Below are 25,894 nucleotides of genomic sequence, written 5' to 3'. Positions count from 1 at the left end.
CACCACCAGGATGAAGGCTGACGAGTGCATGGCAAACACTTGAGGAAGCATAGTCTTGCCATACCACTGATGTTCCAAATGCAGTGTTCATTCATCGGCGGCGGCCAGGCTCATGATGAGCAGGTGAGAACCAAATGACCAATAATGAGGTTGCTGCAGGCCAAATAGGAAGAGGATTAAGGTGGCTGCCTCCCAGTCAACCAGAGGGGGAAACTGGGACATGTTTGAGAGGGCGGGTTGCCACCCACTAATGGAGGCCTCAGGAGGGACAGGTTGCCAGACATCCTGGGTTGGAGACAAGGTTTATATGAATGACTTAATGTGTTATCACTGTGTTTAATTCATCTAATAGCAGAACCAAATGAGATTACAACATATATTCACCCACTCAAGAAGACAGCCAAAATGAGTTGAATTGCCTGTATTGCCTTTGAGATCACGTTAATGTTTAATGTGTTATCACTTGTTTAATTCATCTAATAGCAGAACCAAATGACCTGTATTGTTTTTCTTTGAGATCACAAATGTTAATGTTTAATGTGTTATCACTGTGTTTAATAATCTAATAGCAGAAAACATGACCTGTATTATTTAATAGCAGTTAAGTTATCAACCTAAAAGAACCAAATGACCTGCCATTTTTATTGAACTCTCAAACACAGCTTTGAGATCACCAGGGACTTAATCACGTTAATGTGTTATCACTGTGTTTTGCACTAATGCAGTGTTATCACTGTGTTTAATTCATCTAATAGCAGAACCAAATGACCTGTATTGCTTTGGAGATCAGGTTAATGTTTAATGTGTTATCACTGTGTTTAATTCATCTAATAGCAGAACCAAATGACCTGTATTGCCTTTGAGATCACGTTAATGTTTAATGTGTTATCACTGTGTTTAATTCATCTAATAGCAGAACCAAATGACCTGTATTGCTTTGGAGATCACGTTAATGTTTAATGTGTTATCACTGTGTTTAATTCATCTAATAGCAGAACCAAATGACCTGTATTGCTTTGGAGATCGTTAATGTTTAATGTGTTATCACTGTGTTTAATTCATCTAATAGCAGAACCAAATGACCTGTATTGCTTTGGAGATCACATTAATGCCGTTCGAGATTCTGTGCAGATTGTTACAGCAATTGTGAAAATCTTCATTGACCTGCAAGGTCCTACGCATACTATCTTGAACATGCATGTTTTATATGATTACATAAGAAGAAATGTATAGTTACAGTAACCTTAAAATATGCCAATGGACGTATTACTAATTTTAAGGTTGAATGTTACATTAGTTTGGAAGATAGTCTTAACTTTAGGTTATTTACTCTATTACAAAAGTAATATTGAATTCTGTTTGGTTGACAACTCAACCAAATGTCAACATATACAGGAGATGTATATACTGCTTGGATAGTTAAAGCTAAGCCACTGTCTTAATCCATTTCTTTAACTTAGATTTTTGGCTGAGTTGGAGACGTGAATCCAACATCTAATTTGTTAACTTGTGGACAAGTTAATAGGCTACATATTGTATTTCAAAAGTGATATTGAATTGTTTTTGGTTGTAAATGCAACCAAATATCAACATCTGAAGGAGATTTATATTCTGCTTGGATATTTCCATCTGTACCACTGATTTAGTTTGGCTTTAATTCCAGTTTGTCTACAAATTAATCATTGATATGTTGGATTCATGTCTGTATCTCAATAAATAAATAAAAGTTAAAGAATAGGACTAAATCAAATGAAATCATACTTTAAATGCACCTTAAATTAAGTAAGTATTGTCTATTTTTTTGTTGAATTCTGGGTTTAATTGAAAGAGTAGCTGTTGAGGACTTTTCAGGCCTAAATAGCATCATTGATGTTATATGAGTGATAAAGTATTGTCACATTTCATTTGCTCTGTTAAACCTACCCTTTGGAATGGCTTTAATAGCAACAGTGAATCTATTTAGTTTATAAGTGGAGATTCCGCAACAATATTTCTCATGATTGCACATTAGTAATAGTCAGTGACAAATATCATAGCTAAGCAGGGCTGGGATTGGTTAAAACCTTAAAACCCTGGATGGGAGACCAAAGGGTAGATTCTCCAATAGGAGGTACTGCCCAGCCTATTGTTGTTTTCTGACAGTGGATTATTTAACGTTGAAGATCTAACCTTGTTTTAAAGGTGCAAATTCAACACATTTCACACACGGTTTGTCCATGTTTAAAAATGGTTACCATAATGACATAATCCTGAGGCTGAAATTTCACCCTCAAAACCACAATTGCTGACTTTTTAAAAATCCAATGTGTTTTACACGCAGATTCCACATCACAATACGTTGGCAAATTAAGTTGAAACATCGTTGATTCAACCAGTTTGTGCATGGTGGGTAATGGCATCAAGATGATAAACAATTATCCGAATGACAGAATCACACTGTGACATATTGTAATCTCCTGGTAATCAGAATATGACGCTGCCTGTTATTGCTCAACTATACACAGAAGGCCAGTGGAGAAGTATGGGTATTCAACACACTGTTTTGTCACGAATGAGACGAGGCAGTCTCCCCTGCTAATAACAAACCTCTGCGGTATAACTCACACAGTAATCGCACCGGCGCTGCATCTTCCTTTCTCATAACTGCTGTTTTTATGGCTCTAGTTGGCCTCCCAAATATCCCTCTATTCTGTTAGCTAGACACAGGTTTGGCATGTCAGCTAAACTCTTGTCCAGTGTAACATATTTATCTGACATCTTGAACACCAGGAAAATGGTCATATTGATGCTACTGTAATTTTCACAACAGATGTTTGGGAGGAAATGTACATAGCATGTATGCTTGAATGGAAGGCTCTGTGTGGAATTGGACCTGGGATAAATGCTCTGTATTGAAAAAACAATACCGGACCTACTGTTTCAAAGAGGCTGTAGTGTTGGTGAGAAGCCAAACCTGATCCGATTCTGCGACCCCAATTGGGTTGTAATTAGAGGCCTTACCTACCAGTAAATAACCACGTTGACCCTGACCATGATGGATCTGTATTTATACCACTTTATGGCCAATGCATTCAGCCCCACACACAGAGCACAATAACATGGCCTGTGTTGTGTCCTAGCCACAGAGGACTGCAATCGGTGCCCTATAGCATCGTTGTGTGCACTGTTTGTGGACTGTGATTCATAATGGCACAGTGATGTACAGTACACCATGGACCATAGTGGGGGAGTGAGATGTCTTTGCACATAAAAGTGTAATGACAAAGCCTCAAAGTGAGAGGCTGATCCAGGAGGACTTTGTGTACTGTATATCACACACATATCAGAGGTAATAAGGTTGGAAATAGGATTATGATAGAATGATCAGATAAATGATCTGTATTCATCATCATTAATTTGATCTTACAGCATAATTATCAAATGAGATACGATTATCAGACAGTATGTCACAGTGACTATACATCTTCTCTTAGCAAGTGCAGTAGATTTAAACACCACCAATCAAACACATGGACTGTTCACCTAGAGTAAGATGGAATGACACTGGACCTGGAAACACGAAAAGCCAGTGTTGTTTAGGCTACATGTGTCATCTGCCTGATGTCTATTGGCTTGAAAGTCGATGTAGAGGACTGCAGAGCCTGACCTTACCCCACTCCAGAGCTGTCAACACACTCTCCAAACACATTGTCCTGTGAATACTAAAGAAGAAGATCATGTGTTTGACCGGGAGACTTCTGCTATCCGCCAGAGAGAAATGTCACACCAGAATGTCCCGAAAAAGCCAACTGGTGCCATGGATTCTCCATTAGCTCATTTAGTTTGTCAGCCTACCCTGGGAATGAATGGAGTTTATAAAGCTTTTTAACAAAGGGCATTGTCATGTGTAATGACTCATATGCAGAGATGGTGTTGGTTCTTGGTTTGTAACACAGAGAAAGGCACGTTAGATTGATATAATGGTCAATTTCAGCCTCTTCTGACCATGACTTGTTTCTATTCGGCCCCGTCAGATCCCTGATGGCCCCAGTACTGATGCTGAGAACATTGACACAACACTGCACTTAAAGTAGCAGCACAAAGACAGCCTTTCTTGTTGTCTCCTTGATATACACTGCTCAAAAAAATAAAGGGAACACTAAAATAACACATCCTAGATCTGAATGAATGAAATATTCTTATTATATATTTTTTTCTTTACATAGTTGAATGTGCTGACAACAAAATCATACAAAAATTATCATTGGAAATCAAATTTATCAACCCATGGAGGTCTGGATTTGGAGTCACACTCAAAATTAAAGTGGAAAACCACACTACAGGCTGATCCAACTTTGATGTAATGTCCTTAAAACAAGTCAAAATGAGGCTCAGTAGTGTGTGTGGCCTCCACGTGCCTGTATGACCTCCCTACAACGCCTGGGCATGCTCCTGATGAGGTGGCGGATGGTCTCCTGAGGGATCTCCTCCCAGACTTGGACTAAAGCATCCGCCAACTCCTGGACAGTCTGTGGTGCAATGTGGCGTTGGTGGATGGAGTGAGACATGATGTCCCAGATGTGCTCAATTGGATTCAGGTCTGGGGAACGGGCAGGCCAGTCCATAGCATCAATGCCTTCCTCTTGCAGGAACTGCTGACACACTCCAGCCACATGAAGTCTAGCATTGTCTTGCATTAGGAGGAACCCAGGGCCAACCGCACCAGCATATGGTCTCAAAAGGGTACTGAGGATCTCATCTCGGTACCTAATGGCAGTCAGGCTACCTCTGGCGAGCACATGGAGGGCTGTGCAGCCCCCCAAAGAAATGCCACCCCACACCATGACTGACCCACCACCAAACCGGTCATGCTGGAGGATGTTGCAGGCAGCAGAACGTTCTCCACGGCGTCTTCAGATTGTCACGTCTGTCACATGTGCTCAGTGTGAACCTGCTTTCATTTGCCAATCTTGGTGTTCTCTGGCAAATGCCAAACGTCCTGCACGGTGTTGGGCTGTAAGCACAACCCCCACCTGTGGACGTCGGGCCCTCATACCACCCTCATGGAGTCTGTTTCTGACCATTTGAGTAGACACATGCACATTTGTGGCCTGCTGGACGTCATTTTGCAGGGCTCTGGCAGTGCTCCTCCTGCTCCTCCTTGCACAAAGGCAGAGGTAGCGGTCCTGCTGCTGGGTTGTTGCCCTCTTACGGCCTCCTCCACGTCTCCTGATGTACTGGCCTGTCTCCTGGTAGCGCCTCCATGCTCTGGACAGTACGCTGACAGACACAGCAAACCTTCTTGCCACAGCTCACATTGATTTGTCATCCTGGATGAGCTGCACTACCTGAGCCACTTGTGTGGGTTGTAGACTCAGTCTCATGCTACCACTAGAGTGAAAGCACCGCCAGCATTCAAAAGTGACCAAAACATCATCCAGGAAGCATAGGAACTGAGAAGTGGTCTGTGGTTATCACCTGCAGAACCACTCCTTTATTGGGGGTGTCTTGCTAATTGCCTATAATTTCCACCTGTTGTCTATTCCATTTGCACAACAGCATGTGAAATGTATTGTCAATCAGTGTTGCTTCCTAAGTGGACAGTTTGATTTCACAGAAGTGTGATTGACTTGGAGTTTCATTGTGTTGCTTAAGTGTTCCCTTAATTTTTTAAAGCAGTGTAGAATACCCAACCATATCCCCCTTTCAGTTTAGATGACCTTGGACCAAGTATGTGTGTCCTTATGCCACACACACACTCCCTCTCTCTATCACTTTGTCTCTCTCACCATCTCACTTTAATTAATTCAACATTAATTATGCCTTTCCTATTCCACACTCACACACACTTTCTCTCTCTATCACTTTGTCTCTCTCACCATCTCACTTTAATTAATTCAACATTAATTATGCCTTTCCTATTCCACACACACACACACTTTCTCTCTCACCATCTCACTCTCATTGACTAAGTCTTTCAACGCTGATCCTCACGCTGTCTCCTCTCCTCTTGAATGGGTGTTAATCATGTAATAGAATGCTGAGTTATTTTTAGTGGCTGTGACTGTTTTTCCATCCACTGAAGAATAAATGGCACCGGCACGAGAAGGTGTCTGAAGGACATTGGGATCAAGTTTCACGCAGTAAATTGATCATCCCAGCATGCACCAGTAGCCTACTAGGGACTAGGGCAGTGTTTACAGTGTACATTCATGAAATCTTTTTTGGCGTCACTGCAAAGCGGTGGTAATATAAATCCTATATCGAAACCCCGAGCCATTCTACTCTTGAGCAAGGCAGTTAACCCCAAACAACTGCTCCCCGGGCGCCGTGAACGTTGTAAGGCAGCTCCCCGCACCTATCTGATTCAGAGGGGTTGGGTTAAATGCGGAAGACATATTTCGGTTGGCGTCACTGCTTTTGCTATATTAGTGTGTGTGCAAGGTAAAAGGTCGCGGTCGATTCGGAAACTGCAGCAATCTGATGGATGGGTCAATGGGATTACAAACTTTAAGTGGAGGGAAAAACCTTTAACCTAACCTTTGAAAATGGAAGGTAAAACAAATAAAGTACAAGACCTATATTAAGAGCTATATATTTCTAACGTTTTGCCTTTATATTTTGGACATTTGTTTGTTTTCATGTTGTAACTGGACAAGAAGCGTAGATATGCAGGGATATTGCATATTTTATTCTATTGATTGTTTCGTACCATATAGTCCTTTAACAAATTAGGATATTTATTGATTGTTATGCCACTATAATGTAGGCTATACAACAGTTTGTCCAATTTATCCTATAGCACGTTTATGTATGCTAGTCATCTGTCCACATAATGACAACATGCAGTGAGATATATTACAGGACTATGCTCACTCTTACCTTGTTTAACGCTCAACTCACTTGGAATTCGCGCATTCCCTCACAATACGCCACAAAGCACACTTTGTGTGTGTATTCCAATTGATCAGCTAAACCGTCATGCAATGAAATATATGTATTATCTTCAGTTACCGCAGTATCAAAAATAATTGAAACCCCAAATTACGTATTCTTCTCCAAAGTAGGCCTACAACAATTTCAGCGTTTCGGATGATCCATCTTTCACTCAGTTTTATTTTTGTATATGTCAATATCCATGGGAGTTTCCCAAATGATCCAATGTCCAATCCTTGTCCGTCTCCGAGGTTGGTGAAATAGGTTCTGCAGCTACAGTGCAGTTCAACAGACCACTCTATCCCACTACTTGCGTTCATCAAAAATAGACAGGGGAGGGGAGCTGTCCATACACGCAGGTGCTGAAGTGCTGAAAATAAACCTGGTGCATCAAAAGCATAGACTACAGATTATTTGGCAATACTGATTTGCAGGCGCGTGCACAATATGGGTCTACCTGTGCCAGAACACCTGCCCCTTTTCCCTCCCACTTGCCAAGTGTTCTTTTGTGTGGTGGTATAATTTTCTATTTTTTTGCATACAGTTTTTGTCATTGTTGTTCTGAACCCACTTCCACCTAGTCGTCGCGATGACGTCAAATTCGCCACCCCACACCTCCACCCCAACCGTTTGTCTGCCTTGAATGGAGCTCATGTGAGCCCGGTTGTGACTTTTTCAGTCTTCCCTGCATGGAGATTAGTGCTGAGCGATTAGGGCTTTATGAGGTAGGTTCGGTTTCGATTTCGGTTTATTTTTTAGACATTAAATGCACTATGCATTATGTGGGTCGAATGTCGTAACAACACAGAATAAAACAATTAAAAGTAAAACAATAATAACACGTCTAAAAATAACCAACATATTCTGTATATATATATATATATATATATATCATGTTAGTGATGCCCATTACTGCTTATCACTTATTAACCATATTTTATTAAAGTGAATAAATAATGTTTTATTTGATTACTTTATTATTTCATTCCAAGTCATCATTCCATCTCTATAGACCTGCTGCCTATGCAGTCTGACAAAAATCAACATTTTAGTAGTTCTTCAAAGTAAATAAGACATGCTTTATTGACAGCTGAATGCCAAGTATCAATCACCCCGTGTCTGCCCACACCGTTCTTATTATAGCTCAGTTCTCCACACAGACGTGACAAGCCAGACAAGTATGCAGGTGCGCAATGGATTATTGTCATTGTAGTTCATTACCATGTTTTCTGTGCTAATGTATGTAGAATATTGGCCTGTTGGAAACTAAACCTACTACATTGCATAGTTCAGGCTTGATCCGATTTATCTCTACATAAACTGCCCATTGAGCTGACAGAAAAAAAACTAACAAAATGGAATTCAAATAATTTAAACGTACATTGGTCAATTAGTTGTTTAAAAACCAAAAAATAACCGACATTTCGGTTACTTCATCATGCATTTCCTTATACAATCATAGCAGCAGGAGCGGTGCTAGAGGTGCTGCAGCACTCCTGATAAGGGAATGCACGTTATTGACAATGAGGGATACCTGGAGAAAATCGGACCTCCCTGAAATTAAAATGGATGGCCCTCCCTTCAGTAAAATATATTTTTACCTGACCCACTCTGAAAGCTTGAAAAAAAGTGACCCTCCCCTATACCCAAAATAATAATTCAAAGAAAGTGGATAACAGAGAACATGCCTACGGTAACCCTCACGCCTATGATAGACAATGGCTGGGTTTCCCAAAAGATCATCTTAACTCCACTGACACTAAATGGACAGATATCTTAGTGCTACGATGCTTTTATGAGACCCAGGCCAGAGCCTTAGATATGCAGTTTTAGAAACTGTTCTTCGTGTTGTAAGCATTACATAGCAAAGTAGCTTGAATATTGTGTATTTGCAGACAATTGTAGGGATGAAAAGATACCCATTATAATAAAAGCACTGCACGAATGTATCATCTTATTTGCAGTCCGAATTTCTTTTGCCTTTTATAAAACACATTTCTTGCAATTCTACGTCGTTTTACATGACTGGAGAAAAGCTGAATTTAAAAAAATACCGCAACAGAACATGACAACGAATGAGTGCATGCTGCAGCACCAAAGACATTTAGATTTCTATAAAGGCTATTGTTAAAAAAAGAGGATAGTCTAAGTTTGGAACAGTGCTAAAGTTGTCGATCAACTGTAAAAATGCTGAGCAACAGCATCAGTTACAACTGAATTATCTGATCATCAATGACTTAGAGAAAAAGCCATTTGTTATTTAACACATATGTTTAAGGTTGAATTTATTTGCACAAGAAGAAAATAAGTGATAAACAACAATACAGTTAAAAACAAATAAATAAAAACCGGTGTGCAAGTGTGGTTGGAAGCCCAAGGGCTTATAAAAAATAAAATAAAAAACACAAAAACTATATTCAATACATAAGTACAAAAATAAAAAAGGCTTGTTAAAGCAGACACCCTTTTTTCTCCCCATTTTTGTGGTATACAAATTGGTAGTTACAGTCTTGTCCCATCGCTGCAACTCCCTACGTACTCAGGAGAGGCAAAGGTCAAGAGCCGTGCGTTCTCCGAAACACGACCCAGCCAAGCTGCACTGCTTTTTGACACAATGCCCGCTTAACCCGGAAGCCAGCCATACCAATGTGTCAGAGGAAACACCGTACACCTGGCGTGCATGCGTCCGACCCGCCACAGGAGTCGCTAGAGCACAATGGGACGAGGAAATCTCGGCCTGCCAAACCCTCTCCTAACCCGGACAACGCTGGGCCAATTGTGCGCTGCCTCGTGGGTCTCCCAGTCACGGCCAGCTGTGACACAGCCTGAGATCGAAACCGGGTCTGTAGTGAAGCCTCAAGTATGGCGATGCAGTGCCTTAGACCAGTGCCTTGGACAGATATCTTAGTGCTACGATGCTTTTATGAGACCCAGGCCAGAGCCTTTATGAGACCCAGGCCAGAGGCCCCCGCAAATTGATTTTAACAAAACAATTGGTCCCCCAAAAAATGCATCCCTCCGTTGAATTTCAAAATCCGGATGTGGCCCTCGAGCCAAAAAGTTTGCCCACCCTTGGCCTATAGTATAGGCTATGGATCATTTTATTGAGACCACACTAGGCATGCTTGATATTGCACACCCAGTAGAAAATCAGGGATGAGGGGAATCATACTAATTCTAAAACCCTGAACAATATAACATTTAATCGATTACAAATTACAAGACCCTCACCTGGACAAAAAAAAAAAAAAAAAAAAGACTAAACCCTCCTCCTGACTGAAATTGAAAAAGCATGACCCTCCTCTGGGTAACAATGGTGTACATTTCCACCTCTCCCTAAATTGAAATACATTTGCAAAAGTTAGAGTTACTGCTGTCTGTTCAGTAAGAAATTGAATAATTCAGAATAGTCTACTACACCATGAATTGGGTGCTCTCAGTTACTCACTTTTTGTTCCAGCCCCTCCCGATTTACAAGTTAATCACTGAACACAGGTAGTCTAGAATCTAGCTAACCACCATATACTAAATTATCCACACAAGCCACATATCACGAGTTAGAAGATTGAATAATAAGGTATATTATGAAGTTATTATTTAACAGCATTGAAGATAAATCCTAAAATCAGTAAAAAACTAATAATCAAGCTAGCTAACTAGAAGATTTACATCAATCATCAACGATCAGCTGATCATCTTTTGCCAATGTCAATCATGTCTTTAGGAGGCACTGTAACTAGCCTGCTTTCAATTTGTGAGTTAGTGTGTTGTTGCAGATCTAAATAGGCCTATGCTAAAATAAAATGATTTAAACAGAGGCATTTAGTAGGCTATGTTCTGAATTTCGAGATGGTTAACAATTCTGAAAGTAAAAATAAAATAGATATATATTTTGTTTAAATTGAGTTGAGCAGGGGGTGCCCTTTTTCATGTTGAGTACCTGTCTGAAAGGTCTGAAGTTAAAAAAACATTTTGAATACGGTTTACTCGCTTTCAGATTGAAAATTATCCGTCCACATTTTATTAACCATTTAAATCGAACCAGTTAATTAACCAGTTAATTAAAGATCAATATATATAGTAGGTGATATTCGATAGAGACTAACTCCGAAGTCAGAAGTTACGACAGCACTTTGACAATAAAAGGCAGGATTTTATTGACCATTTGGGCAAAGTAAACTTGAGCCTACATCATGAGTGACGCATGTTTCCCTGCGCGTCGTTGGCATCATTTCTACATTGCCACTGAAAAGCGGCAAAGGATGTGATTACATATAGTTAAAGAAAATATATATAAATTGTAGACCTATTATCAAGCCATGTAACGCTTACACTTGATGGGTAACGCTTACACTTTAGTTTAAAACACTCTTTACCATAAACAAATGCATGGAATGTGTTTTCTTTACAATAGATTGACTCTTGCCATCCCCAATTTGACTTGTGAAAACTGTGAACATGACCTCTGCCATAGCGGAGGCATAATGAAAATGTTTCATTAACATGTCGATTGAAGCGGCCAAGTTTAATTTACCCCCCATTTGCATTTAATTAAAGGTTAGGCCTATTTTCTCAAAGTGTGCCCTTTAGGAAAACCAATTGAAAACAGATTGGGTGCTCGTTCTTTTTTGTGTTCTCTTGTAGCAATGATCAACGGCGATGGCTTTGTTAAGCCTTGGGGTGACTATTCATTTACAAAGGATCAGAGTTAAATACTTCAAAAACAGATTACATTTATTTCAAATTGTACAACCATGATTCAAGAGAAGAGCAGAGATTTAAGTTAGCATGATCAAATAAATAATACACAATATGACAATCTTAGAATATTGACTACCAAGATACCTTGAAATAAGGCAACAGTAAACATGTCATCCCCCACGAATGACTAACGTATGTACAGTTGATTACTATAGCCCCCTTCCCCCCCGGCCCAATAAGTGTAATTTTGTCAATGCCAGATCTTTATGGCATGACTAATCATTCACCCAAATGTCATCAAAATTGTGCCAGTGGTGTCTGAGATATCATGTGGCTTAGCTCATGTCCCTAAACATGTGTGCCAAATTTCATCACTAAGTCAAACAGATCAACAGATATACGCCCGTTATAGCGCCACCGCAAAGTCGATATGAATGTTCTTGCATATGTTGAGTCTTGACAGTGTTTGCAACATGTGTACCAAATTCTGTTACAATATGAATATCCTTGGCTGATTTATATGCAGTTATGTGCCAGACCACACCCACGTGAATGTTTATTGGTCAATAGCGGCCATGTTGTTGTAGCTACCAGTCAAATATTACATTGAGAGATCGTTTTCCATAAATGCCACATATCAAGTTTCGTGCAGATTGGTCATTCGGTAACAGAAGAGTAGTGTTAACTGTTTTTCACACAATTCAAAATGGCGGAAAATTCATCATGGCGGAACTTATGGGTCCCGAGACAAATTTGTTCCTTGTGAAGACAGGGATCGATCTGCTACATTTCATGACTTAAGGTCAAACGGGGTGAGGGGCGTGACCTTTCAAAGTTTGCATTTTCAATCTTGTTACAGAGCCACCATCTGGCCAATCAGTGTAATTTTCTAAATGCCGTAACGCTATGGCAAGACGCATCATTCACCCAAGTTTAGTCAAAACCGGGCCAGTGCTGTCTGAGATATCGCTTGTGACTAACACGTGAACCTACTAACGGACGGAAACAGATCCAAAGTGCCTTCCCCGATTTCATTGTGGGGGACAATGACCAGCATACACACACACACACAGGGATTGTTTGGAAGACAAATGCAATGACAAGGCAACACTTGTACATGCAGGAGATGAGACAGACAATATTATAGAGTAGCACTTACTTACATGTGCATTAGTATTTTATATACCAATTTGCAAAAAGCAGATTTTACCCATAGAAATACACTCAATAGAGTCATTCCTATGAATACTTTCAATTAACCAACCACATCAGCCTGGACTTGCATCTACATGACCGTGCAGATTTGGGACTTCCGTTTCTTTAACAGGGGTATGGTCTCTTCATTATCTGACGTAGCAGTGGGTGAAACTTCGGAGCTCTCAGACAATGGAGTCTCACTAAAACACACGATACGTGTTCAGTCAGTATCAATGATTACTCAAACCAAAGCCGATCACTGGAAATAACTCACAAACATTACGTACCTGTCAGTCTGTGTTGTCATCGGTTTAATGCGCTCATATAAATTCTCGCCTACAGAGGGATTATAACAAACAGTAAAAATTGGTTGAACAAAGCTTTTGATAACACAGCCATTACTTTCTTGTAACAACATGTGCAGAATGTGGATGAAAAAAACCCCGGTAGTGTTATTTTAACATGCTAGTGGTCCTCTGTCCAAATAAGGACTACTTAGCCCACACACTAGTTATAGCTAGTAGCTAGCTACTTCCCCAATGGGAGATTTGGAAAAAAGTTCATGTTGTGCACCCGTTTCTCAGGTTAAGATTGAGGGGAGTGGTTCTTACTCTTCTGGGCGAGTACAGGGTGGTTTGATGGATCCTGGTAATGGGGGTCAGGATGCTCAAAATGATTATTCAGGTTCCTGGAGGTGAGAGGAAGAGGCACGCTCAAACATCATCTCAAAAATTACTTTTCAATAATAATTTAAATGACAAGCAGCAGTGTAACATTGGCCACACAGCAATGCCAAGTTAAAGGCATCTTAGATATATGGTTTCTCTGGGACTGAGAGAATAACAAACATAGTGCAGCTATGCAGAAATGAGTGTGTGTTTACAGGGGGATGGTAGTGAATCATCAGTGGAAGCCAAGGTCATCCCCATGTACATTAATTATGTATGGGGTTTTGTTTTCTCTGTTGGTGCTCTTATTATATATCTGTGGCTGGCTAATGACTCTCCATTTCCCCATGAATCTATTCTTCTCTGCAGAGCAGACACTCCCAGAGCTCATTTTCTTCAGTGTAATTTAAGAAAACCCACTAGGTGTTTATACCTTAACGACATTCTGCAAAAAAACAAAACAATTTAAGAGGCTGGAGTCTGGTGGCACGAAATGAAAACGTGTTTGATTTTCCAGTGTGCTAATCACAACAAGTAAAATTACCCTGGGTTTATTTATGGGTTGTCTGGGTGGGTGTTATTGGGCTATGTACGTGTGTATAATGGTGCAGCTATGTACACTATTACAGGCTCAAAAAATAACTTTCTTTCTCCTGAAACTAATCTATTCTTGTTCTGAGAAATGAAGGCTATTCCATGTGAGAAATTGCCAAGAGAATGAAGATCTAGTACAATGCTGTGTACTACTCCCTTCACAGAACAGCGCAAACTGTCTCTAACCAGAATAGAAAGAGGAGTGGGAGTCCCTGGTGCACAACTGAGCAAGAGGACAAGTACATTAGAGTGTCTAGTTTGAGAAACAGACGCCTCACAAGTCCTCAACTGGCAGCTTCATTAAATAGTACCCACAAAACACCAGTCTCAACATTAACAGTGAAGAGGCAACTCCGGAATGCTGGCCTTCTAGGCAGAGTTCCCCTGTCCAGTGTCTGTGTTCTTTTGCCCATCTTAATCTTTTCTTTTTATTGGACAGTCTGAGATCTTCAGTTTCTTGACAATTTCTCACATGGAATTGCCTTCATTTCTCAGAACAAGAATAGACTGACGAGTTTCAGAAGAAAGATATTTGTTTCTGGCCATTTTGAGCCTGTAATAGAACCCACAAATGCTAATGTTCCAGATACTCAACTAGTCTAAAGAAGGCCAGTTTGATTGCTTCTTTAATCAGAACAGTTTTCAATCATGCTAACATAATTGCAAAATGGTTTTCAAATATTAATTAGCCTTTTAAAATTATAAACTTGGATTAGCTAACACAACGTGCCATTGGAACACAGGAGTGATGGTTGCTGATAATGGGCCTCTGTACGCCTATGTAGATATTCCATTAAAAACCAGCCATTTCCAGCTACAATAGTCATTTACAACATTAACAATGTCTACACTGTATTTCTGATCAATTTGATGGTTATTTTAATGGACAAAAAAAATGTGATTTTCTTTCAAAAACAAGGACATTTCTAAGTGACCCAAACTTTTGAACGGTAGTGTGTGCTAATATGTACAGTAATTTAGTGATAATGTGCACTGTGTGAGCCTATATGATGATGTTTACATTGTGTGTGTGTGTGTGTGTGTGTGTGTTAAATGCCCTGCCTGTTTGCCCCTGGCAGCACAGTCCGATAGCCTGGCTGCTCAGTGAGAGATCCTGTCACCGGTGACTGGGAGTCACCTGCTTCTCCCATGGTCAATGAGTGTGCCTGTTCTCCATCTGGCCCCGGGGTATCCTCCTCCTTCCCCGGCTCTCCGGTAGACACCTCTGCTGAGCCAGCTCCACTCACTATGGAACAACAGCCCAATCAGTACACAGGAAATAAAACTGTATAAACGCATGAATACACTTACAAGTTGAAAGTGGCTTGAAATGGAACCATTTTTCACAGTCAACATTTAAACTGAAGGTTCTCACCTTGGGGCTCAGTCTTTGCCCTATGGCCATTCAGAACAGCTTTTCTATTTTGAGTGTGTAGACGAGGGCCGAGACATCTCTATGCAGAGTGTAGTAATGGTTTTCACGCAAGCAGGCACATCACACGTACACACGCACACACACACACACACACTACATTATAGTTCCCACGAATAGACCAGAAAATGGTTGATATATTACCTGGTTATAGTGTTGATATATTAACTAGATACTGGCTGATAGATAAACAAATCAGTTTGTTTTCCTGCAACTGAGTATGATGGTCAGGAGTGTGGTGTCCAGACAGCACCTACCTGGGGTTTTCCAGGGGTGATCAGTGACAGCCTGTGTTGCAGGGCCTCGCTCAGCCTGTTGACCAGACGCTCCTGGACCGAGCTGGACGAGTCCTGGAAATGAAGACGGCGGTTAACCAACATTATACGGTCTGATAAGGTCTGAGCAACCACATATAACTGAAAAAGTATATTCTATTGAGGATCGATTGTCTGGGTTGGTGTATTTGTAGTAGTGACCTCTTTACCTTGCACTTTGACAGTAAACCCAGAGCTTGTTTGTAGTAGAGGGTGGCTCTCTCCAGGTCTCTCAACTTAAAACGAGCTTCCCCTAAACACTCACAAGTCTGCCATTGGCCCTTATAGTCATCTAGAAATTATAGAGATAGAGAGAGAAAAGGAGGAAGAAGAAAGATAAATATAAAGAGACATTGAGAAAGTTGAGTAAACAAGGGAGAAAGAGAGAGAGACTTTAAGTGTCAAAAGGGGTCAATGGACGTAAAGAGTCATTAATAGTCTGTTCAACATGAAAAATGTGCTTATTGTTATTCTTATAAAGAATGAAGTTGGACTTGATTTTGTACCAGTGTCTTTGAAGGCCTGCAAGGCATGAAGGTAGTTCTCTGCTGCCTCCTCATGCTCCCCCAGCTGACTGAGAGCAAAGGCCAAGTTACTGAAGCAGCGGCCCTGAGCACGACGACTGCCCAAAGACCCTGACAGACACACAGAATGAGGGGGAAAGAGAAGGGGGAGAAGTATCAGAGAGAGATCAGTTTTTCCCACTTAAAAAAATAATAAGTAGCTATAATGTCATGCTCACATCCCCAACAGCAAAAAATAATATGCACATACGCACAAGACATAACAGTGTGTGAGTCACTCAGTGGTGCTGTGGTAAGCACTCTAAGTACCCATGGGATTGCCTCAGTGGAATCTCAGCCCACACAGCCCTGCACGCGCACACACACACTTTTCTCTGTTGCTAATGTGAGAGCTGCTCACAGAGACCGATTAGAGGCATGGAGAGCACTGGACACACACAGACCAAGGTACTGTAAAGGATTAATCAGGGTAATGTAAACTCACCCCATTCTGTACAAATGTGCGCAACCGCGATATTCAAACGAGGCTGCAAAGAAAACTAATGGGACTGTAGCGACTGTGTTGACCTCAAAATCTGGAGTGTGAACTACGTTTCTATTCAAGCGTTGATCGACATGGTAATGGCTCTATAGTATTGGAGAAGAAACAGACCCTCCATTACATCGTGATGTGTCATGCCGTAACATATACAGCACGCATAAAGCAACTGTTTCTGACTTACAATCTCTCCACCAGGTGTAGCACTTCTCTCATCGTTTAAAAACAAGAAATGGACAGTGACGGGGGTAAGGGGGGATACCTAGTCATTTTTTGCATCATCACTGCAAGCGATCATGACTTTCAAAAGCCGCTGTTTACATCTGAAGATCACTTTAGCACCACCCTAAAAACCCGATTAAAATTTGACGCAAACCTTCAAATAGGTATGTAATGACACATTATATAAACTATTTATAGTGTTTTATTTACATTTTAGCAGCGATAAGGTGATAAGTTGGACAGATCGAGTGAAAAAAAAAGCCGTTTCCCCACACGACATCTCTCCTTCTCACTATCACACATTAGTTTCACTTCCCCACCCGCCATTTTTAAAAAGACCTGATGGAGCTCATTGCCTTCTTGAATCATGCAGAAACAGGCAGCGTGGAGGTCCCGTCATGGATGTTGTTGGAAAGTGGAGAAATTGTGCTTTACAGTGGTATTGACTTTACAGTTGATCTGGAAGTATTACATTATTTGGGCGCTAAAATAAGGTGAATTGTACAGACCAAGGCGATGTACAAAAGTGAGTGAGTTTACGTTATAATGAAATGTTTGAGGAATGGTCTGCCCCTCTGCCTAAACAATTACTCCTACACGCCTCAGGTAACATGTTCTTCACACACACATGAATCTCTGTGGCTCAGTTGGTAGAGTGCTTGCACCACTCATATGAAAAAATATGCATGCAGAATACTATGGAGAAAAGCGCATGCTAAATGGCATATCATTATTACATGCAGTACATAACAGCACTGAACTGTGCAGAAAATACAGTATAACTAAACTCTCCAGCGTAATTGACATAATAAGCTCACCATGCAGGTTGGCTGCCTGGCGGTGGTAGTCCAGGGCCTGCCGGTACTGGCTCAGTGTGTTGTGAACGGCTCCCAGGTTCTGTAGGACCACGGCCAGCCTGCTGGGCCTGGTGCTGGCCAGGGGCAGGGCCCGCTCATAGCACCCGGCTGCCTCCTGGAACAACTTCAGCTGGGAGAAAATCAGGCCCAGGTCATTGTACACCTTACCTGAAAGACAGAGGGATAAAGTCACAAAACTGTGACCAAATTGTTGACTGACAATGCTGTTACGCATTTGTTTTTTCCTCAATTCAGTTACTCTGAGTTTATCTACCAAGCAACTCTGGGTCTTTGATGTTATTGCTCAGCTCGAGGCAATCAGTGAGCACGGTGATGATATCATCCGTGGTGAAGTCATCTGACTGGAGCATGTGACTCCCTGCCTCTTTGTAGGCCATGGTGGCTGAGTCCAGCTTGCCTGCCATCCTGTAGCTCTCTCCAGCCCTCTGGAAGCTTTGAGCTGCCTGCGTCCAGTCCTGCAAACACACATCTTGAATCAGAACCAGCTCTGTGTAGGACAGTCAGTGAGCTGTCAGTATATAGACCTGGCTGCTACACATCTCAAATGAGTCAGTCAGACATTACAGAAGTTCTTAAAAATTAGGGATGTGCATATTTCCCTTTCAAGACGATTCGATACATATCTAGATACATGGGCTACAATGCAATACAGGAACGATACGTTTTAGTTTGAAACGATCTGTGTGATTCGGTTTGATTAGAGGAACGAATCGATGTGATTCAGTTCGATGCAATGCACTAACATTTGTTGCATAAACACATTCTTTTTCCATTCCAAATTAAAATATGCTGCTGATGGAGCTTATGAGCTGGGCTTCTCTGAGCTGACTTCTGTGTGTGTGTGTGTGTAAATTATGTACTGTATATGTCTATGTTGCACCTGAGCCATAAGGGAAACTGGGTATCTACCCCACTTTTGATCTGAAATCACCCACTAGTTAATGTGTCAGTTTTGCAGATTAAAAGCGTTAGCTAGTAATGTATAAATATTTATTTTTAAAATTAGCTATGACATAGCCAATGAATATAAAGCACAACTTTGGATTTCACCCGTGTCTCAGAATCAAATGGTTTAGACCTTTTGGAAGTTGGACCTCGGGTGAGCTCCTCTTCTTCTCCCACTTCCACCATGCAATGAAGGTAGCAAAAGTGATTGCTGTCCTCATTATGATATTATCTACTTTACCATGTACAGTGGGCCAAAAAAGTATTTAGTCAGCCACCAATTGTGCAAGTTCTCCCAATTAAAAAGATGAGAGAGGCCTGTAATTTTCATCATAGGTACACTTCAACTATGACAGACAAAATGAGAAAAAAAATCCTGAAAATCACATTGTAGGATTTTTAATTAATTTTTTTGCAAATTATGGTGGAAAATAAGTATTTGGTCACCTACAAACAAGCAAGATTTCTGGCTCTCACAGACCTGTAACTTCTTCTTTAAGAGGCTCCTCTGTCCTCCACTCGTTACCTGTATTAATGGCACCTGTTTGAACTTGTTATCAGTATAAAAAGACACCTGTCCACAACCTCAAACAGTCACACTCCAAACTCCACTATGGCCAAGACCAAAGAGCTGTCAAAGGACACCAGAAACAAAATTGTAGACCTGCACCAGGCTGGGAAGACTGAATCTGCAATAGGTAAGCAGCTTGATTTGAAGAAATCAACTGTGGGAACAATTATTAGGAAATGGAAGACATACAAGACCACTGATAATCTCCCTCGATCTGGGGCTCCACGCAAGATCTCACCCTGTGGGGTCAAAATGATCACAAGAACGGTGAGCAAAAATCCCAGAAACACACGGGGGGACCTAGTGAATGACCTGCAGAGAGCTGGGACCAAAGTAACAAAGCCTACCATCAGTAACACACTACGCCGCCAGGGACTCAAATCCTGCAGTGCCAGAAGTGTCCCCCTGCTTAAGCCAGTACATGTCCAGGCCCGTCTGAAGTTTGCTAGAGAGCATTTGGATGATCCAGAAGAAGATTAGGAGAATGTCATGTGGTCAGATGAAACCAAAATATAACTTTTTGGTAAAAACTCAACTCATCGTGTTTGGAGGACAAAGAATGCTGAGTTGCATCCAAAGAACACCATACCTACTGTGAAGCATGGGGTGGAAACATCATGCTTTGGGGCTGTTTTTCTGCAAAAGGGACCAGGACGACTGATCCGTGTAAAGGAAAGAATGAATGGGGCCATGTATCATGAAATTTTGAGTGAAAACCTCCTTCCATCAGCAAGGGCATTGAAGATGAAACGTGGCTGGGTCTTTCAGCATGACAATGATCCCAAACACACCGCCCAGGCAACGGAGTGGCTTCGTAAGAAGCATTTCAAGGTCCTGGAGTGGCCTAGCCAGTCTCCAGATCTCAACCCCATAGAAAATCTTTGGAGGGAGTTGAAAGTCCCTGTTGCCCAGCAACAGCCCCAAAACATCACTGCTCTAGAGGAGATCTGCATGGAGGAATGGGCCAAAATACCAGCAACAGTGTGAAAACCTTGTGAAGACTTACAGAAAATGTTTGACCTCTGTCATTGCCAACAAAGGGTATATAACAAAGTATTGAGATAAACTTTTGTTATTGACCAAATAGTTATTTTCCACCTTAATTTGCAAATAAATTCATTAAAAATCCTACAATGTGATTTTCGGGATTTTTTTCTCCTCATTTTGTCTGTCATAGTTGAAGTGTACCTATGATGAAAATTACAGGCCTCATCTTTTTAAGTGGGAGAACTTGCACAATTGGTGGCTGACTAAATACTTTTTTGCCCCACTGTATATCTAAAAATGACCGCATATTCATTGTTTCAAGCAAAACTACAAAAAAATATTGCTGATGGTGTACCTGAACAATCAAAATAAAATCCAATGTAAGCCCTGATCATCATGTAAAGCCAGAAGAGAGCTGTGTGTCCAGCAGTAGCTTAGGCTACTTTATTCTGGTAAAACACAATTTTAAACAGCCCATTTGATAACAATAACCTAACAAATTACATTGGTTGTCACACAACTGAAAGCCAAATATTGCACAAGACATTTTCAAACATCTGAATGCTGAAGGTGAAGCACAGATGTGCCAGATCAGGAATAGAGCAAGCTGCTCGCAGTTTGACTACCGACCGATTTTGCTTAGGGTTGTTCAGCATGCAAAATGACATGTCGATCAATGACTGTCAACACAATTGCATGCTTAGTTTGACACTGAAGTAGAGGATGCAATTGTCACAAAAGATGAGAGGCATTTTCAGAAGGTAGAAAGAAAGTAACTTGAGCAACAACAAAAAATTGTGAACAGGTGATTTTGCAACGTTTGAATTGAATTTTGGACAGATGCATGCTACATTTGGATCGGTTTGGGGTCCCGCTGACCGATGCACTCAGATCTTAAACATTTGAACCAGGGACTGATGCATACAGGTGAATCTTTACATCCCTATTGTAAATGCTAATAATGATACTAATTTATTGATAACACCCACACACTGCCTATGGCAGTACTCTAAATAATTTCATTGTGGCTTGACACTGACACACCGACTGAGGGTGTCCCAATGAGAAACGGACCATAATGACAGCGACTGGCCCTTCATCAGTGGCAGCTGGTGATCAGCAAAGATGAGGGAGGTGGGCAGGTTCACTAAAGATGTGAAAAGGTTCATGGAATAATTTTTCTTGGTGTTACAATTGTATTGATTAAACGAATTGCAAAGCATGATTTCTGAGCACCTAATACATTAGAAGATGGCTCATATGAATCAATCAACTGACAATCAATTAAAGGAGAAGTTGTATATTTATAACCAAATATAGGTATCGCTCAAGTTGCACAAAAGGAAATATAATGTTGCGGATAAAGTTTGGAATGACACAATTTCATATGTAAAACATCTATAGCCCTACATCACTATACTGAGAGCTTTGTCGTTTCTAAAATGACATATTGTTGTTGTTTTTGGAGCCTTTGTTCATGTTTTTTCAGGGCCCCTATACTATACAACGAGGATGAGGAAATTATTTGCTGTTTGTTTCTAAAAAATACAAATAAATCACAAAAAGATGTCTGGACCCTTCTATAAAAAACTATTTCCATAAAAAGCAACTATTTCCATTTGGTTGTAAAACAATAAAACTTATTTAACAATCATTCAACTATCGCAATTTTTTGAGTACTTGAGCATTTCTTTTAGCAGAGAGGCTTGTTTTCGTCCTACTGTGGTATAGTCCTTACGGATCATTCAATTTTCAGTCTCGAGTATTCTAGGCCTCATGCATAAGCATCTTATTTTCTTTGCAGAAGATATGGGTGGTCTTCTAAATTCTGACTCAGCACAATCTTAATGTGTATGAAAGCAAATCTCCTGGTGGAAATCCCTCATTATAAAAAAGCAGTTTGGTATTTTCTCTGAATATATTGGATTGGTGTTAAATCTCTTTAGGAGAGTATCCCACCTACATTTTGTAATGGCTTAAGGTGAGGAATATAAGTACAGTTTACTGCCGTTTTACAGTTCCCCTCTAATGAGATTTTTGGTAGGGTAATCTGATCCTTGAGCTGAACCATAAACATACACCTGGAGCTGACTGACCTTTAGGAGCAGGTGACAGTGGGACATTTTCATACAGGAGTCCCCCTCACTGGCCCCGTCCCCCTGGGAGCGGTACAGCTGGGCTGCCTGGAGGTAGTAACCAGCCGCCTGGCCGTGGTTCCCCAGGATCTCATGGGCTACGGCCAGATTGAACTGGAGGTCTGCTACCCGCTCCCCCTTCTCTCCTGGCTGGGCCCGCTTCAGGAAGTCCAGCCCCTTCAGGGCTTTACCCGCCTCCACATAGGCAGCTCCCAGGTTAAAGGCACATGCCTGCTGGACCCTGGTCTCCTTTAACTGTGGGTGATAGAGTATGGTAAGACAGGCAACTTAAACATTATAAAAGCTAACATAAGTACCAGTAAACATTATGCAGCATATTTGACTTTCTTCCATACAGTATGTCTAAATGTTGTAGTTGTCGGATGTATGTTGTTGTGAAAACCAATTACCATTTGGGGGACAATAAAGATTGTGTAAAACACTGTAATCCATTTGGACTTGGAACCAGACAAGTTTTTGTTGCCTGGACATTTTCCAAACAATAAAATAATGTGCTCAGTTCTCCTTCTCACAGTTTTAGCAAACCCTATATTATATGGGTGACGTGCAGGACAAAATGTCTCAAAATGGACAACATGGAGGTAGCCTAAGTAATGTCACCTCTATGGAAGCTTTGAAGGCCTTTTTGAAACAGCGGAGGGCTTCTTCACAGTCCCCTTGCTTTAGGGCAATGTGGCCAGAGGCTGTGAGCTCCTCTATGTCCACCTGAACCTTCAGGACATCAGCCTCTTTGTCTTTGCTCTTTACACATTCGTCACTCTTTTTCTTCTTCTTCCTGCCCTCATGTGATGGGTAGCTATCAGATGCCATGTTGATTTCGCCAGGGGGTGGCTACAGGACAGCATTATGAGGAGACTGATGGAAAGAAGAGAGCAAAAATAATGATGAAGTTCAGATTATAGTCACGCTCACTCAGGTCATGACACTGACAGTACTGCCCTCCTTTGGTGACAATGAGTACTAGCTATGTGGCAAACCACATGAGGACTCACTCAGTGCCTGCCCTCTTCAAATAAATGTTTAATTAAGTCTATTACGTGATCACTGAACATGCATTTCTTTTAGGCATATATAGCCAGAATTTTCGCATTCAAATAAACATTTTTGAGAAGTAGCATGGACCGATGTCTATCTTGTTTGCTAGCTAACTTGGCTACTTTCCTCTCATCTGGTGTGCACCGAAGTTGAAACCACATGACTAGTTAACGCATTAGCTTCTCGAGTCTTGGTAACATGGCTAACGTAGCTAGTTTAGTTAGCTATTTCACTCACATTTTCAAGATGAACAGCCATCCAAAACAGAGCAGTCGCAATTAGTTAGTTAACTTGACGAATACATTGGTAAATTATCCGTACAGCCGTAACCCCTAGTTAGTCTATATCACACGTTTTAGCTGGCTTTTCTTGTTAGCTTGCTAGCTAGCTAATGTTAGGGAGTTACTGGTTTGTGGAGCCAGGGAATGCTATGAAGTAGCAGGTCTGTTGCTATGGCAATATTAAATATGAAGTGAGGCGTAGTTGGCCATATAAATGATTTTAGGCACAATTAACAAGGAGACTGAAGCAGCAACTTAAATATCGTACTGCTATATATATATATATATATATTATATTTGTTTTTGTTGTTGTTGTATTTATGAATTTTTATTTTATGTATTTATTTATATATATATAATAATAATATAATATATATATATTTAAAAATTAAAGAAAGGAAACGTCTCCCAGAAAGTTATTTATGGGCGGCAGGTAGCCTAGTTGTTAGAGCGTTGGGCTCGTAACTGAAATGTTGCTAGGCCGTCATTGTAAATGAGTGATGGGACGGCTCTTGTATGTCAACGTTGGGAGCCGGCATGCATATCAGAAGAGCCGAATCTATTTAAAAAATTAAGATATGAATAATCAAAACATTTAAATGAATAGAATTAACTAATTCAAAGAATAATAATATACGCCTAAATGCTCAAGCGCGCACACACATTCGTTCAGACTAACAGCCTCACCTGTTGTTCCTGTCAATCAGACACGCAGTGTCAACCAAAGACGCGTAAGGGAGGGCCCACACTTTTCAGCTAAGAAGAGCAGCTGTGAAAACAACAGCTGGAAAATGAGGCAGAAGCACAGAATTTGGAAGCTTTGTAATAACGTAGACCATGTTAGATAGTGCACAGTGTAGAATTTGCCAAAACAGAACCTTATATAAAGCCAGTTGAGAGTGGCCAGAGAATGGCAAGTAGATGGAAAAGTGGTCTGTCTAACATAACCAAAGCCATGAAAATGTTAAATGGAACTCATCATCCATGTCTTGCCCACACAATCAACCTGATAGTAAGAGATGCTCTGAAGGTGATGAATCCCACTGAACAAAGTGAAAGCAGCTGTGGAATACTTCCACAGGAGCACAGTAGGTGCTGAAAAACTAAAGTAGACACAACGCCAGATGGGGATGCCTGAGCTGAGGCCTAAACAAGACTGCACTACAAGGTGGAATTCAACATTTTACATGTTGAAGTGGTTTCTTGAGTCAAAGGAAGCCATCATCTCTACCCTGGCCATATTCAATGCACCTGTTGATGCTCTGACCCAAGAGGAATGGGAGGTGGAGGAGGTGTGCAGAGTCCTGGAACCCTTTGAGCAGGTCACTGTGGAGATCAGTGGAGAGGGGTAAGCAGTTATTACTTCATTATTTAATCCAGTATTATATATGTATATGAGGAGTAGATGAGAATGTAGTAACAGTAGACAAAACATGAACCTGAACTAATAAGTTACTGTTCTCTCTTTTCAGCTATGTGACAGCCTCAAAAATAATACTCCTGTGTAAGGGTCTGCAGAAAATCACAGCCACCCGCCAGAGAGAAGCAAATGTTACCACAGGACATGTGACAGAGTTGATGGACATCCTATGTTCATCAATATAATCACGTACTATCAGAAAACACTGCACTTGACCCCAGGTTTAAGAAGTTAGCCTTCAGTGATGCCAGAGCGATTGATGAGGCTCTTCAAAGAATAACCTCAGCAGCAGGGAGGGACAGCCCCAGCAGTCAGCTGGCTCAGGCACCAGGGCAACAGGAAGAAGAGGGATCAGATGGAGCAGAAGCACCAGCAGTAGTGCCACAAACGTCTGCTGTTTGGATGCTGTTTGACGAGCGAGCAACTGTGGATGCAGCACGAAGGAATCTCTCAGCAGATGTCATAATAGGTCCGATCCTATTTGGAGGAGCCACTCCAAAATTGAATTTAATAATT

At 41.0% G+C, this 25,894-nt stretch overlaps 1 protein-coding gene across 1 annotated transcript; it reads right to left on the bottom strand.

Annotated features, from left to right (window-relative positions):
* Nucleotides 1–11,628: 11,628 nt before the first annotated feature.
* On the bottom strand, nucleotides 11,629–24,136 carry LOC124006005 (tetratricopeptide repeat protein 24). Its single transcript, XM_046315666.1, has 13 exons — nucleotides 23,915–24,136; nucleotides 23,243–23,497; nucleotides 22,583–22,876; nucleotides 18,237–18,438; nucleotides 17,924–18,130; nucleotides 16,328–16,456; nucleotides 15,992–16,113; nucleotides 15,765–15,857; nucleotides 15,451–15,529; nucleotides 15,138–15,321; nucleotides 13,425–13,501; nucleotides 13,101–13,149; nucleotides 11,629–13,013 (listed from the first exon to the last, which is right to left on the bottom strand). The coding sequence occupies exons 2-13, from the start codon at nucleotides 23,450–23,452 to the stop codon at nucleotides 12,902–12,904; spliced, it is 1,758 nt and encodes a 585-aa protein (XP_046171622.1). The 5' UTR covers nucleotides 23,453–23,497; nucleotides 23,915–24,136; the 3' UTR covers nucleotides 11,629–12,901.
* Between the last annotated feature and the right edge of the window lie 1,758 nt (nucleotides 24,137–25,894).

The sequence above is a fragment of the Oncorhynchus gorbuscha genome, linkage group LG19 (genome assembly GCF_021184085.1).
Source record: "Oncorhynchus gorbuscha isolate QuinsamMale2020 ecotype Even-year linkage group LG19, OgorEven_v1.0, whole genome shotgun sequence".
Taxonomy (NCBI): Eukaryota; Metazoa; Chordata; class Actinopteri; order Salmoniformes; family Salmonidae; genus Oncorhynchus; species Oncorhynchus gorbuscha.
The sequence above is the reverse complement of the archived record's forward strand: the minus strand, read 5'-3'. Positions and strand labels throughout refer to the sequence as shown.